This window comes from Lipophrys pholis (genome assembly GCF_963383615.2).
Source record: "Lipophrys pholis genome assembly, chromosome: 10".
NCBI classification, from domain to species: domain Eukaryota; kingdom Metazoa; phylum Chordata; class Actinopteri; order Blenniiformes; family Blenniidae; genus Lipophrys; species Lipophrys pholis.
The window spans coordinates 28,576,919-28,588,978 of record NC_137640.1 but is presented as its reverse complement, the minus strand read 5'-3'; the positions used below and the strand labels follow the sequence as shown (position 1 = coordinate 28,588,978).

The following is a 12,060-nucleotide window of genomic DNA, read 5'->3' as shown; positions in this document are numbered from 1 at the left end:
TGGGAGACGTGATTCAACACGGATTTGGAATCTGTTACCTGGGAGTTATTAAGCTTAAGCTTTTTTAGATATGTAAATATTTATAAAAAATGACCATTAAAAGTACATAGGAAGAGCTGTATCTTCATCAGCTTTTATACTTATGGGATCCAATACAGACTTTGAGCCAGTAGGTCACATGACCTGGTAGATACTGAGCAAATATACAGTTTGGTTCATGGAAATGTGAATATTATTTAAATAAAAACAAAAAAAACAAACATTAAACTCTTATTAAACGAAGTGTGTCTCAACAATCATAAATAGTTACATGATCCAACATTGATTTGGAGTCAGTGGGTCACATGACCAAGAAGTTATTGAGCAAAATTACTGTATTTTTCAAAAATGTGAATATTTTAAATAAAAATCATTAAACACGAAATAAAAGTGGTGTGTCTCAACAAGCATGACTGGTGACACAACCCAACACTGATTTGGAGTCAATAGGTCACATTACCTTGAAGCTATTGAGCAAAATTACTGTATTTTTCATTAAAATGTGATTAAAAAATACAGTAATTTTGCTCAATAACTTCTTGGTCATGTGACCTATTGACTCCAAATCAATGTTGGATCATGTAACTACTTATGATTGTTGAGACACACTTCGTTTAATAAGAGTTTAATGTTGTTGTTGTTGTTTTTTTAATAATATTCACATTTCCATGAACCAAACTGTATATTTGCTCAATAGCTACCAGGTCATGTGACCTACTGGCTCAAAGTCTGTATTGGATCCCATAAGTATAAAAGCTGATGAAGATACAGCTCTTCCTCTGTACTTTTAATTGTCATTTTTTTTTACAATATTCACATATTTAAAAAAACAAAACCAACTTTTTTTAAGTTTAATAACTCTCAGGTAACAGATTCCAAATCCGTGTTGAATCACGTCTCCCACAACACGAGTTTCTAATCACTCCATATTCGACAAAGTGGAAACCATATCGTTTCAAAATGTCCTTTATTTTGAAAACCAAGAGCTCGACTCTGCGCGCAGACGTTACCGTAAGGTTCCCAATACGAGCGACCATACAAATCTTGGGGCGGCTCACTTCACCAAACAGAAACGAGGGACGGCTGGCCTGAACTACGCAGGTGAGGAGGTGGGTGATGTTTCCTGAAGCTGCCTGCCTCGTGACGCGGCCGCTCCTCCTCACGAACCAGGAAACCAGAGTCCTCCTCCTCCTCCTCCTCCTCCTCCTCCTCCTCGTGCTCTCCTGGGGCAGGGGTAGTCGAGGCTGACCGGGCGGCGGAGGAGGGCGTCTTCGGTGCTGGCATGGTTTGGAGCGGTCAGCGGGACCTGTAGCGCAGCAGCCCGGTTCCAGAGGGTCCGCTGCGGGTCTGTCGGGGAGCATGGCCGGCGGCTGCCTGGAGGACTGGATGTCGGCTCTACCGGAGGAGCTGTGGGACCTTCCCCTGACAGAGCTGGCCATTCCCGGTACACCGGCACTCACACTGCGCCTCCGGACCAGAAACACTCTGGTGAACTTGAGAGGAGCTGTGACTGCTCGTTTGATGGCAGTGACACCACAGCACAGTTTAAAGTACTAGTACTCTCAGTGAACAGGGAATTTACTCACACTTCGGTTACACCAAGTAATCTACTTTTTTATTTTGAAAACCATCAGCTGCTACAAAAATGTGATGTTTTAACCTTCTGAAGAGAATTTATTTGAACTTACAATTAAAGACAGTTTACACACTGAAAAGAGTGGAAATAAGTATAAACGTCTTTTCTTCAAACCTCCGAATGTTACATAACCAGTTTACACTTAAGAAAATACAGTGAAGACAGAATATCTAAATGAGATATATACACTTAGATTTGCACACTTACATAAATATACACACACACCTAGAATAAATATAGAATGCATGTCCACTATTTAAATTAATTAATTTGATTAGAAGAAATTAATGCTTTATTATTCCATTTCTTGTCCTTTTTTTCGCGTTTTGTTCCAGATATTTTGTAAAGGTAAGTTACACTGAATGCTCGTTTAATAGTTTATGTATTAACAATACATTTAAATGAGGTTAACAAAAAAAACACCATGATTTGCATTTCAGAGTATTTTTAACAGTAAATTTTGCCTTTCTTTTAGTGTAATTTTCAAAAATACTATAATACTATTTACTGTCTAAGTATTGTGGTAGACTTGCTGAAGTACATGTACTCGGGTATAATCGGTCACTTTTTAAATTCCCCTACAATCTCCACTATTTTTCAGAGCGACACATGCAACCTTTTCTTTTATTGCCTGATTTGTATATCCAGAAAAGTGTTTGCCTCTGCCACAAAACACAAAAACTCAGTGTGTGTCAGTGCAGGTGAGGATGGAACAATATGTCTCTGTGCTCATTTATGTTTGTTTTTATTTATTCACTCCGCCTCATGCTTGTTGTTCCCTCCAGGTTTCAACCCACGTTGACACGAGGGGTGGGATTACATGGAAGTTGTCTAGAAGGGTTTCAGGACTGGAAGTTGTGCTTTAATGAGTTTCACTGAGGTCAATAAATGAATGTTGTGGCTCAGCTAGTAGAGCGGGTTGTTTTTCCAATTACAAGGTTGGAGGTTAATTTGTCACAGTGCCCGTGAGCAAGGCGCTAAACCCCGAATTGTTACAGCATCTTGCAAAGCAGCAGTGTGGACGTGACCAACGTAACGCACTTCGAATTTCACTGGATGTTTTGCATCATGTGTGCAGGTTTACGTCAATAAGACAGATAAACTCACTGCTATAATAAAAACTGAGGGACGAACACAGATTGGATTCATCTTTTTATTTTGCATGTCCAGGAGGTTTGTTATCTGCAGCCAGCATTAACGTACCGTCCTCACAGGGAGCCACGACACCATGAGCTACTGCCTGGACATAAACTCTCCCCTGGTCAGATCCGAGTCGGACTTCTTCCGGGTGCTGGACGGACTTTTCTACTGCATCACAAGACCGACCATCTTTAAATGGGCCACGACGCAGGTAACGTGTGCCCAGTGTTGAGAGTGAGAGGTGAAACACCAGCAGCGATGGTTGTGTGCACAGCAGGAAGACTGCTGAGGACAGGAGTCTTGTGTTGGTGTGGAGTTTTATTCACGGAGGACGGTTGCTGAATGAGCTGTGGAATGTAAAGTGAACTACAGTCACAACTGGCATGATCTTCTTTTTAATCCCAGATTAGAGGGACTGCAGAGTCAAACCGTGATTCTTCTCATAAGCAAAAGCTTCAACAGTCCATGTATTTATAGAAATGTTGGACGTTAGAAGCGTCTTTTTCACTAGACAGCATGGCTCACGCATGAACGTCAATCAGTTTCCATTGAGCCAAACTTCAGCCAGAATATCTTTGTGGTACTTAATATATCTGATAGCAGTATTTTCACTACTCTGAGACCCGGTGGTTAGTGCTCTGGCCTCAAACTGAGAAAAGTTCCTGGTTCAAACCTGAAGACTGACTCGACCTTTCTTTGTGGAATTTGCATATTTCCCCCTGTGCCTGAATGAATAATAAATAAATGGGCTGTTAAGACTCTGGACTGATAACTTCTCCATGACGCCACTGCCTCCACCCTGTGGGACTCGGGTAGACTCAACCTGCCACAACTCCAGTCTGGGTGTGTGTGTGTGTGTGTGTGTGTTGGGTGTGTGGGTGAAGTCTAGCTGTGTGGAATCTAATTCACTGCCGTGTCTCTTTGCTTCAGGACAAAACCATTGAGGAGCAGCTTTCTCTGGGGATTCGCTACTTCGACCTGCGCGTTGCTCACAAACCGCGCGACTCGTCAGACGACTTGTATTTCACACACGTCATCTACACACACCTCACCGTCTTGGTGAGGCCAACTCTTTCCACCGGGGGGGGGGGGTCGGGGGGGTCAACCAGGTTGGACTGTCATCGGTTCTTCTTTTCCAGGAAACACTTTGGTCTGTTGCCTCCTGGTTGAACTCCCATCCCAAGGAGGTGGTCATCCTCGCCTGCAGCCATTTTGAAGGAATGGACGACCGCTGCCACGAGACGTTGGTTTTATCGCTGAAGAGGCTGTTCGGCTCCAAACTGTGTCCCCGGCAGGTTGGTGTCCTCCTCGTGCGATCAGTGTGCGCAGTGAAACCGCACTAGAACCAAACTCTGCACCGTCCGACACGCAGGAGTCCGTCCTGTCACTGCGGAGCTTGTGGGCGTCGGGTTACCAGGTCATCTTGTCCTACGAGTCCCCGATCACCGAGAGACACCGGGAGCTGTGGCCGGCCATCCCTTACTGGTGGGCGAACCAGCGCACGGCACCAGGGGTGATCAGTTACTTGGACTGGAAGAAGGAGAAGGGTCGACCTGGTGAGTTTGACTTGAGACTGAAGACGGTTTTTCAAGACTGTTTTCTGAAGTGGGCGCAAAGATAGAAAAGTCCACCTGCAGGTCTGAATTACTGATGCAAACAAAACACCTGATGGACGACGGGACTACAGACACCAGAATGGGTTTTGGTTTTACCAGTGAAGAACTTAACAACCTTTGACATGTCTAAAGTCAGGGAGGTGATCTGAGTTTCTGTGTGAAGCACGACTTCAGGTCTGCGTGTCCAGAGAGCTTCTATCAACACAACTTGCTTTGCACATCTGGCGGCGGTCCGTCACACTTCCTATCCGACTGGTCTGTTCAGGAGAGACTCCGGCTTCGTTCACACTGCAGGGAAAAGTGACCCAATTCAGATTTTTTTTACTCTCAGTGACTCGTATCCGACCCGTTCTGTGGTCAAAGCTCCAATTCAGATATTTTCCCCACTAGACCCAGACCCAGAGCATGTATGGCACCAATTCTTTTTCTACATGCGACTGCTTCGTCATCGACGTGCGACGTCACGGATAAACGCTGGAGGAAGCTGCTCCGCTAAAATGTTAAAATCTGTGCGCTTTTTTCTTTCCCTCCTCATTTTGTCGGCTCGTATTTAACGACTACTTGAAAATGAATCTCCACAGGCCTTTTCACTTTGTTAACCATTAAATGTGTACTAATTCCACATGTAATAGTTTTAACATGATTTCTACGCAGGCTGAGCTTTGGGCTGGGCTTTATTGAGGTGTGTGGGTTTTAGGTTGTTTGGGCTGAAAACTGAGTCACATCTGGCAACCCTGGTGCTGACCGGCGTGGCGTCCATGTTTACCTCCGTAAACGGCACCTTCTGAGCTCTGGGGCCCAAAACGTCTGGTTCAATCACGTTCACGCGGCAGTCTGGTAGAGGTGGAGTTTAAAACGTGAACGCAGTGGGACGTATGAACAGCCCGACTGAATGATCTCATTTAAGAAACCTTCCTTTTTCATTTTTTCCCTCTTAATTCACAAAGATTCAGTTCAGATGCCATAAAACAGGTTGCTTTTGACCTTCATTAGGATTTCAGCCTGGAGCTTTGACACTTTGATTTACTGCAACTGAAGAAAAGTGGAAAATGTTCATTGTCTAAATCCAAATAGAGAACTTCTTTAAACCTTTTCTTCAGCTTGCCTACAATTACTGCAGTTAAAACACAAAGTGTCTGCTCTGCGGCAGTGTCATTCTTCAAGCTGACAGCTTTCTGTTTTCACTCTCAGAACAGAAAGTATCACACTACTCCGTGTTCACTGCAGAGAACCCACAAGATAGATCGGTCACACACCGGTCAGGTACACTTCATTAGCTTTATGAAGACTAAACACTATGAAGTCTCAACTTTGATATTAACTGTTTGATTTCCCTCCGTCTCAGAGGGTTTCTTTGTCTCCGGCCTGAATCTGACAGCCGACAGACGCTACATCACCGAGAACCGCAAGGAGTCCCTGCGGACGCTGACCTACACCAACTGGGAGTGTCTGAGGGAATGGCTCCGGCAGCAGGCGCCGGGCCCGGAGGCCGGCGGCCTGAACGTCATCGCCGGAGACTTTGTGGGTCCGCTCCCTCTCTGCTCGCTGGTGATCGCGCTCAACCAGAAACTCCTCCAGAAGCACTCCAGCCACACGAAGAAACACCAGTAACTTGAACTGTGGGATCCTCAATCAGCTGCAGTTCATCATTTGTCCTCTCGCCGTCTCTGGAGTCACATGAATTCTTGTCCTGGTCGAGTAAAGTGTTTTCTCTCTGGAATCATTCTGAAGCTTTACTTCATGTCTTATGTACTGGTCAGTATATGTTTATAATAAACTGGTTCACGCTGTTACACATTAGTACCTCCTGATATTTTAATTTGCTGCACAGTGTCCGGAGCTTTCTCAAAGCTGGCTTCGTCACCTCCCTCCGAACTGCTTCCTGTAGCGCCCGTAGGCCGCCGTGCTGATGATGACGTTGACGACGGCTGAGCCCTCGTCGGCGTTCACCCGCACCTCCTGAACGGTGGCCTCCTTATACAGCCAGCTGAGGAAGACGAGGAGGAGGAAGAGGAGGCACGTTTTCAGCGTTGCTCTGAACATCAGAGAGCAGCACACAGAGACGACCTGCAGTCTCACCTTAACTGACCGGAGCTCAGGTCGACCTTCAGATCCAAGACGTGTTTCCCGGTGGATTTCACGAGCTCCGCCTCCACCACTCGCTCCAGCTCGCCCAGGCCTCGCTCCTCCAGGGCGGAGATGGGCAGCGCGCCGGGCACCGGACACTCGTAACTGGGACGTGCACAACAAATAAAATGACTGAAATGTTCCTGCCACGGCCTCTCTTCCATATTGAAAGTAACTTTTTGAGCCGGAGCTGAGCAGTGAAACTTGTTGCTTACTTGTCGATAAGGTCGGTTTTATTGTGAACTTCTATCATGGAGCTCAGCAGCCTGTCGGGGATTCCCAGGTTCTCCAGGACGTGCAGGACATTCGCCTTCTGGTTCACCGTCTCTGGATGACTGACGTCTCGGACATGAACCAACAGATCCTGGAGGAGCCCAGAAAAGATGTAGAGTCACAAAACAAAACGTTCCAAAATAATAAGATATAAATTCTTTGTTTTTAACGAGGTTCTTCCAACATGTTTGAACTAAACGTTTTGCATTGAACTTTAAATAGTCAACGTGTTTGATGCAGACGATACACAAGTTGACTAAAGATAATACTGATGCTGTTTCAGGTCTAATAAGCAGCTGCTGACACAGGAAGAGACGTGGTTCTTTAAACTGGATAACAAGCCGCGGAACGTTAATGAAAGACGAGCTGGAAAAATCCAAATCTCATGTTTCAGCTATTTATATTCTATTTATTTGACGTGTGCATTTATCATGTGGTATTTCCTCTTTAGGCCCATCGAGTGAGCCGGACAGAGCTGCAGGTTGTTACACCGTCCCCCCCCCCGAGGTTCCCTCCCTTCACTACCTTCCTGCACTCGTCTCTCACTGTGGAGCTTAAAATGTCCAGATCTTTAATTCCTGCTCCAATCTGCCAGCAGCATGTGGATTATTTTTCCTGCTTGTTGACGTCTGTCTGCACCGTTCTTTTCTTTCCTCTCGACCCCTGGATGCAAATGTTCTGCACTTCTGAGTCTGTCAGAAACTCACCAGTGCAGATTTACAGAAATCAGGCGGGGGAAAAAAAAAGACGTCACAATCTGCATACTTTGAACAATTATATATTTTTAAACAAAACTGTGCACTTTAAAATGGAAATGTAGTGGAATGTAAATAAAAGTATGAAGTATGCAAGTTACAAGTGACTAACGTCCACGCTGAGCGCGTGAAAACGTGACCTGGTGACGTACTGAGTGTTTGATGTCTTCCAGCGTAGCGGAGAAGGAGTCGATGAGCTGGTGGGGGAGCTGCGACAGGAAGCCGATGGTGTCCACGTACAACACAGTCATGCGACAGGGCAGCTGGCCGGCGTGGACTGTAACGTCCAGGGTTGCAAAAAGCTGATTCCTGGGCTGCAGAGCGCCGTCCCCGGTCAGAGCTTTGATCAGAGTCGTTTTTCCTGGACAGCGAACGGCACAAAGGAACAGAGACGACTTTGGTAAATAACAACTGAAGCCATCGGGACGTTTGCAGGGGTCCAGGCTGGTGTCCCGCCCTTCTCTCACCACAGTTGGTATATCCCAACACGGAGACGACGGGGAACTCCTTGTGTTTCCGCTGCGATCGCAGCAGGTGCCTCTTTTTCCGGAGCTTTGTCAGCGCTGAGCGAATCTTCACCTCGCGCTCCTTCAGCAGCCGCTGCTGGACCTCGTACAGAGTCTCACCTGCAAGGAACAGCGAGCTGGAAGGTCTCCGCTTTCAGGAGGTCGGCTGGACGGCGCGGGGAGCGATGGCTTCACGGTGAACGTTACCTGAACCACCGATGTATCTCGATCCTCCGCCCTGCTGGTCCAAGTTCGCCATTTCATTTTTCAGCCGTGACCTGTCATCAGAGCAGCACGCGTCAAACAACAGGGCAGCGCGCCGTCGGGGCACAAGAGGGGCAGTTTAATAAGAAAATACACAAACACCTTTACTAAGGAGACTTTCCAGACAGCGGGCTACCTTAACAACGGCATCTCTGCCAGTGAGACCTGAAGTTTGGCCTCTTTGGTTCTGGCGTTGCAGCGGAAGATGTGGAGGACCACCGAGTATCGGTCAAAGACCTTGACACCCCACGCATCCTCAAATTCTCTCTAATTAGAAACATAAAATAAAAGACAAGAGCCATCAGTACATGAGACCCTCTCCGCTGCCACCGTCGTCCAGTTGGAACGGGCTCACCTCAGATGGAGGGGACAGACGCTCAACGTTCATGAAAACAGCAGTGATTCCTGCCGTTTGTCTGATTTTCTCTGAAAAGGACAGAACAGTGGTACTTCATAGACAAAGGTACACAATGATTAAATACCTACAATAGCAGAGGGATGCTGGCACCTGTGAGAAGCTGGAAGTTGCCTTTGCCAAATATCTTCTTCTTCTCTGGTGTCTTGGTGGACAGGATGATCTTGTCTACGACTCTCCAGCTGTCCAGAGTGTGGACGAGGCCCACGGCCTCGGCCATCATCAGCTCGGCTGCAAATCCAACAAGTCAAAGATTTTAAGACCTACTGTGCTCTTCCCCGGGACATTGGAATAGGCAAATTACTAAAACAACTATGTAAGACTTGGATCTAGAAAATTAACAATGAATCTATAATAGTTTTGTCTGCAGGTTCCAGAGTAATCTGTCTTTGTACACCTTAAACATGTTGGATTGGCTTAACTTCTAAACTGAGTAAATCGTTTGAATCTTTTCACTCACAGTTTTTCATCTTTTATTTATTTTTGTCAGATCTAACCAGCTCAGCATCCGGGGATCTTAGACTGCAAGTCAGTACTGGAGTTTTTTTTTTAACATTTACCAGGCTGGTACCTTCCTCCTGTACAAAACCTCTTCATCAAGTCAGTGACTATAACAGGGAACTCCTCCAGTTATTCATCTTTCCAAATCCACATTGATGAATAAATGACTACATCAAACAATGACTAAACACCGAGAGCTTCTGGACTCTATTGTGACAATTGAGAGATGAAGGTTCATGAATTCTAGTTAAGGTCCAGAACACTCGCACACTCCAGACGTTTTAGAACTCACACATTCTAGACACATTTTAAGAGTTCTTCAGTGTGTCACAAGGTGTGACATTTGTAGACTCAGTCTTTAGAATCTCTGACAGTTCTAGACTCTGGAGGTTCTGAAATATGAGAGTTATAAAATGTACCACAGTTCCACAATGAGTCAAAGTTTTATAATCTCGGATTATTCCTAAATATGTTCTAGAAGATATGAAACTTCTAGACTGTCCGTTGTTTGTTTTTTTTAATCTGTGAGAGTTCTAGACTGTGGAAGTTGTGGAATGTATGTCAGGGTTCTAGAACATCCCTCGGTTCCATCCAGGACCACCTGAGCAGCTCACCGGTGGTCAGGTGCTGCTTCCTGGTTCCCCACTTCACATCTGGATGGACGAGAAACACCCGCTGTTCTCCCTCCCCGAGTCCTGCAGGAGCCTGCTGCTGGAACAGCTCCTCCACCTCGCTGTCCTCCAGGAAATCCTCCTCCTCCTCCTCCTCCTCCCCCGGGATCAACCCGCTGCTCCCCGGCTCGTCCGCGTCCTTCAGTCTGCAGGCGGAGGTGACAAAGGTCCGGGTCTGCAGGACCCGAGGCGGCTCGTGTCTGTGCGGGCGAGGGGCTGCAGCCGCCCGGGGGGAGGCGCGCCGCAGCCGGCAGGTCGCCCGCTGACAGCTCCATGTTCCGGGGCGCTGCTGCAGGAGCGGCAGCCACCGAGAAATCCTCCTGAGTGTTGCCATGTTTCCAGAGGAGGTTCTCCAGTCAGCCGCAGAATCAACACGGCGGCATGACAGGAACTCTGCCAGTTCAAGTCCTCCGCTTCTCGGTGCTGTGTGAAGGATCAGCGGTCACACTGCCCCCTACTGGACCGGAGGGAAACACTCTTTCACCGTCCGTCTGTGTCGCCATGGTTTCTAAACGAAAGTGGACTGTATTATACCTGAAATAATCTTGTGAATTCCTGATTTTTTTTTTCATAAATAAAGGTATTTATTATGGCTACTCGAGTATGTATATATATATATATGTATATATATATATGATGTCACGGCTTTTTATCCTGCATTTCTGCATGATAACATGTTTTTTTTGCCATAAAAACGTTATTGAGGGGTGGATTGACTCAGAGCAGCACGAGTGAAAGCCCAGGTCTGAAATGCACTGCCTGCCACTGAAAGAAATATGTTTACAGTCGAGCCTTTAATAATGTTCAGATCACATTTTAGAAAGTGTACAAGTGTCCCCAAGAACATTCTGATAACGTTTTGAGTCCATTGAAATCTCCATTGATGTCTCAAACCAGAGAATGAGGCTTAGTAAAAAAAAAAAGTATTATTTTTTTTTTAATTAGACTGTTGTATAAGTGGATAATTGATTTGTATTAGAAAAAGCATCTACTAAAATATGAAATGTTTTCGCTGCTACTTGAAAGAACCAGAATTTTAAAACCAACATAAATTCTGAATAATAATAATATAAGGAAAATATGACTTCTTGAGCTCCGTAACTGTCAATATTGTGGGCTTCTTAAAAATGAGTGAGATGTGTTTTCGCGCATGCATTAAAGGGGACATATCATGCTAAATCCACTTTTTTAGCCCTTAAATGCATTTTGGTGTATATTTAGAGTGTTTAGAAGTACAGAAAAGTTCAAAGTAGTCTCTTCAGGTGCTCCGTTGATATCTTTATATTCTGTTTTGGTCATATTTTGCGATCGGTTTCGATTTTTCTATTCTCTATTACGTTTTTTGAACAATGACGTCACAGTATTCTCAGCGGAACTGCCAAATTAGGACATCGACGTTTCGAGCAATCCGCCATTTTTGTTTCTCGCTGCGATTTTGTAGTCCAACCGAAGTTACGAGAGGATAAGTCGAAATGTTCGGTTGTTGGATGTAGTAACCCACAAGCTTCGTTACACCGTCTCCCAGCATCAGAACCTTTTCGAAGTGCCTGGTTGAGTTTTATTTTTCACAGAAATGTACCCACATCTGTGGGTAAGGTCATTTTTGTGTGCGCGAATCACTTTAAGGACGACTGCTTCAGCAACCTCCGCCAGTATAAAGAAGGATTTGCCGAAAGACTTGGTCTGATTGAGCGGTCAGTTCCTTCTATCTATGGAGACGACGAACAGAGCACTTCGGTAAGCTGTATATAACGCTAAAAAGTGTGATGATAAGACGTCCCTGTCATTGTTTTGTTAGCATTAGCAGTTGCACCGTCTTCATATGTTAGCGCTGTGTGCTCCTTTTAGATTATAATGTAACTTCTGTGTTAAATAGTCGTTGTAATACAGGCAGTATTGTAGTAGTGGGCATGGATGGAGAAGTTAGTGTAAATATAGTAACACACCATTGCGTTACATCCATATGAAGACGTTGTTCTGCAGCTGCATCATCGTCATTTTCATCTCGCTCCGCCGGGTCCGACTCTGGCTCCAACATGTATGGCTGGATGGACAAATCTTCCCTTGTTGACATTTTGTAAATAATGTGTGAATATAAAGTTTCTGCGCCGCTAGAT

General features: G+C 45.5%; 2 protein-coding genes across 3 annotated transcripts; one reads left to right on the top strand and one right to left on the bottom strand.

Annotated features, from left to right (window-relative positions):
• Positions 1-1,044: 1,044 nt before the first annotated feature.
• plcxd1.2 (phospholipase C, X domain containing 1, tandem duplicate 2) lies at positions 1,045-6,232 on the top strand. The gene is made up of 6 exons (XM_080473187.1): positions 1,045-1,483; positions 2,890-3,026; positions 3,746-3,874; positions 3,955-4,110; positions 4,188-4,371; positions 5,777-6,232. Exons 1-6 carry the CDS (start codon positions 1,399-1,401, stop codon positions 6,040-6,042), a joined length of 957 nt encoding a protein of 318 aa, XP_080329313.1. The 5' UTR covers positions 1,045-1,398; the 3' UTR covers positions 6,043-6,232.
• On the bottom strand, positions 5,697-10,367 carry gtpbp6 (GTP binding protein 6 (putative)). Of its 2 annotated transcripts, none has more exons than XM_080474197.1 (10): positions 9,887-10,367; positions 8,865-9,002; positions 8,712-8,782; positions 8,493-8,623; positions 8,300-8,370; positions 8,054-8,212; positions 7,739-7,947; positions 6,774-6,922; positions 6,511-6,663; positions 5,697-6,418 (listed from the first exon to the last, which is right to left on the bottom strand). In XM_080474197.1, the coding sequence occupies exons 1-10, from the start codon at positions 10,275-10,277 to the stop codon at positions 6,292-6,294; spliced, it is 1,599 nt and encodes a 532-aa protein (XP_080330323.1). In that variant the 5' UTR covers positions 10,278-10,367; the 3' UTR covers positions 5,697-6,291. The 2 variants fall into 2 exon arrangements, with proteins under 2 accessions (XP_080330323.1, XP_080330324.1); XM_080474198.1 differs by having other exon boundaries at positions 6,225-6,418; positions 6,521-6,663; positions 9,887-10,359.
• Positions 10,368-12,060: the final 1,693 nt, after the last annotated feature.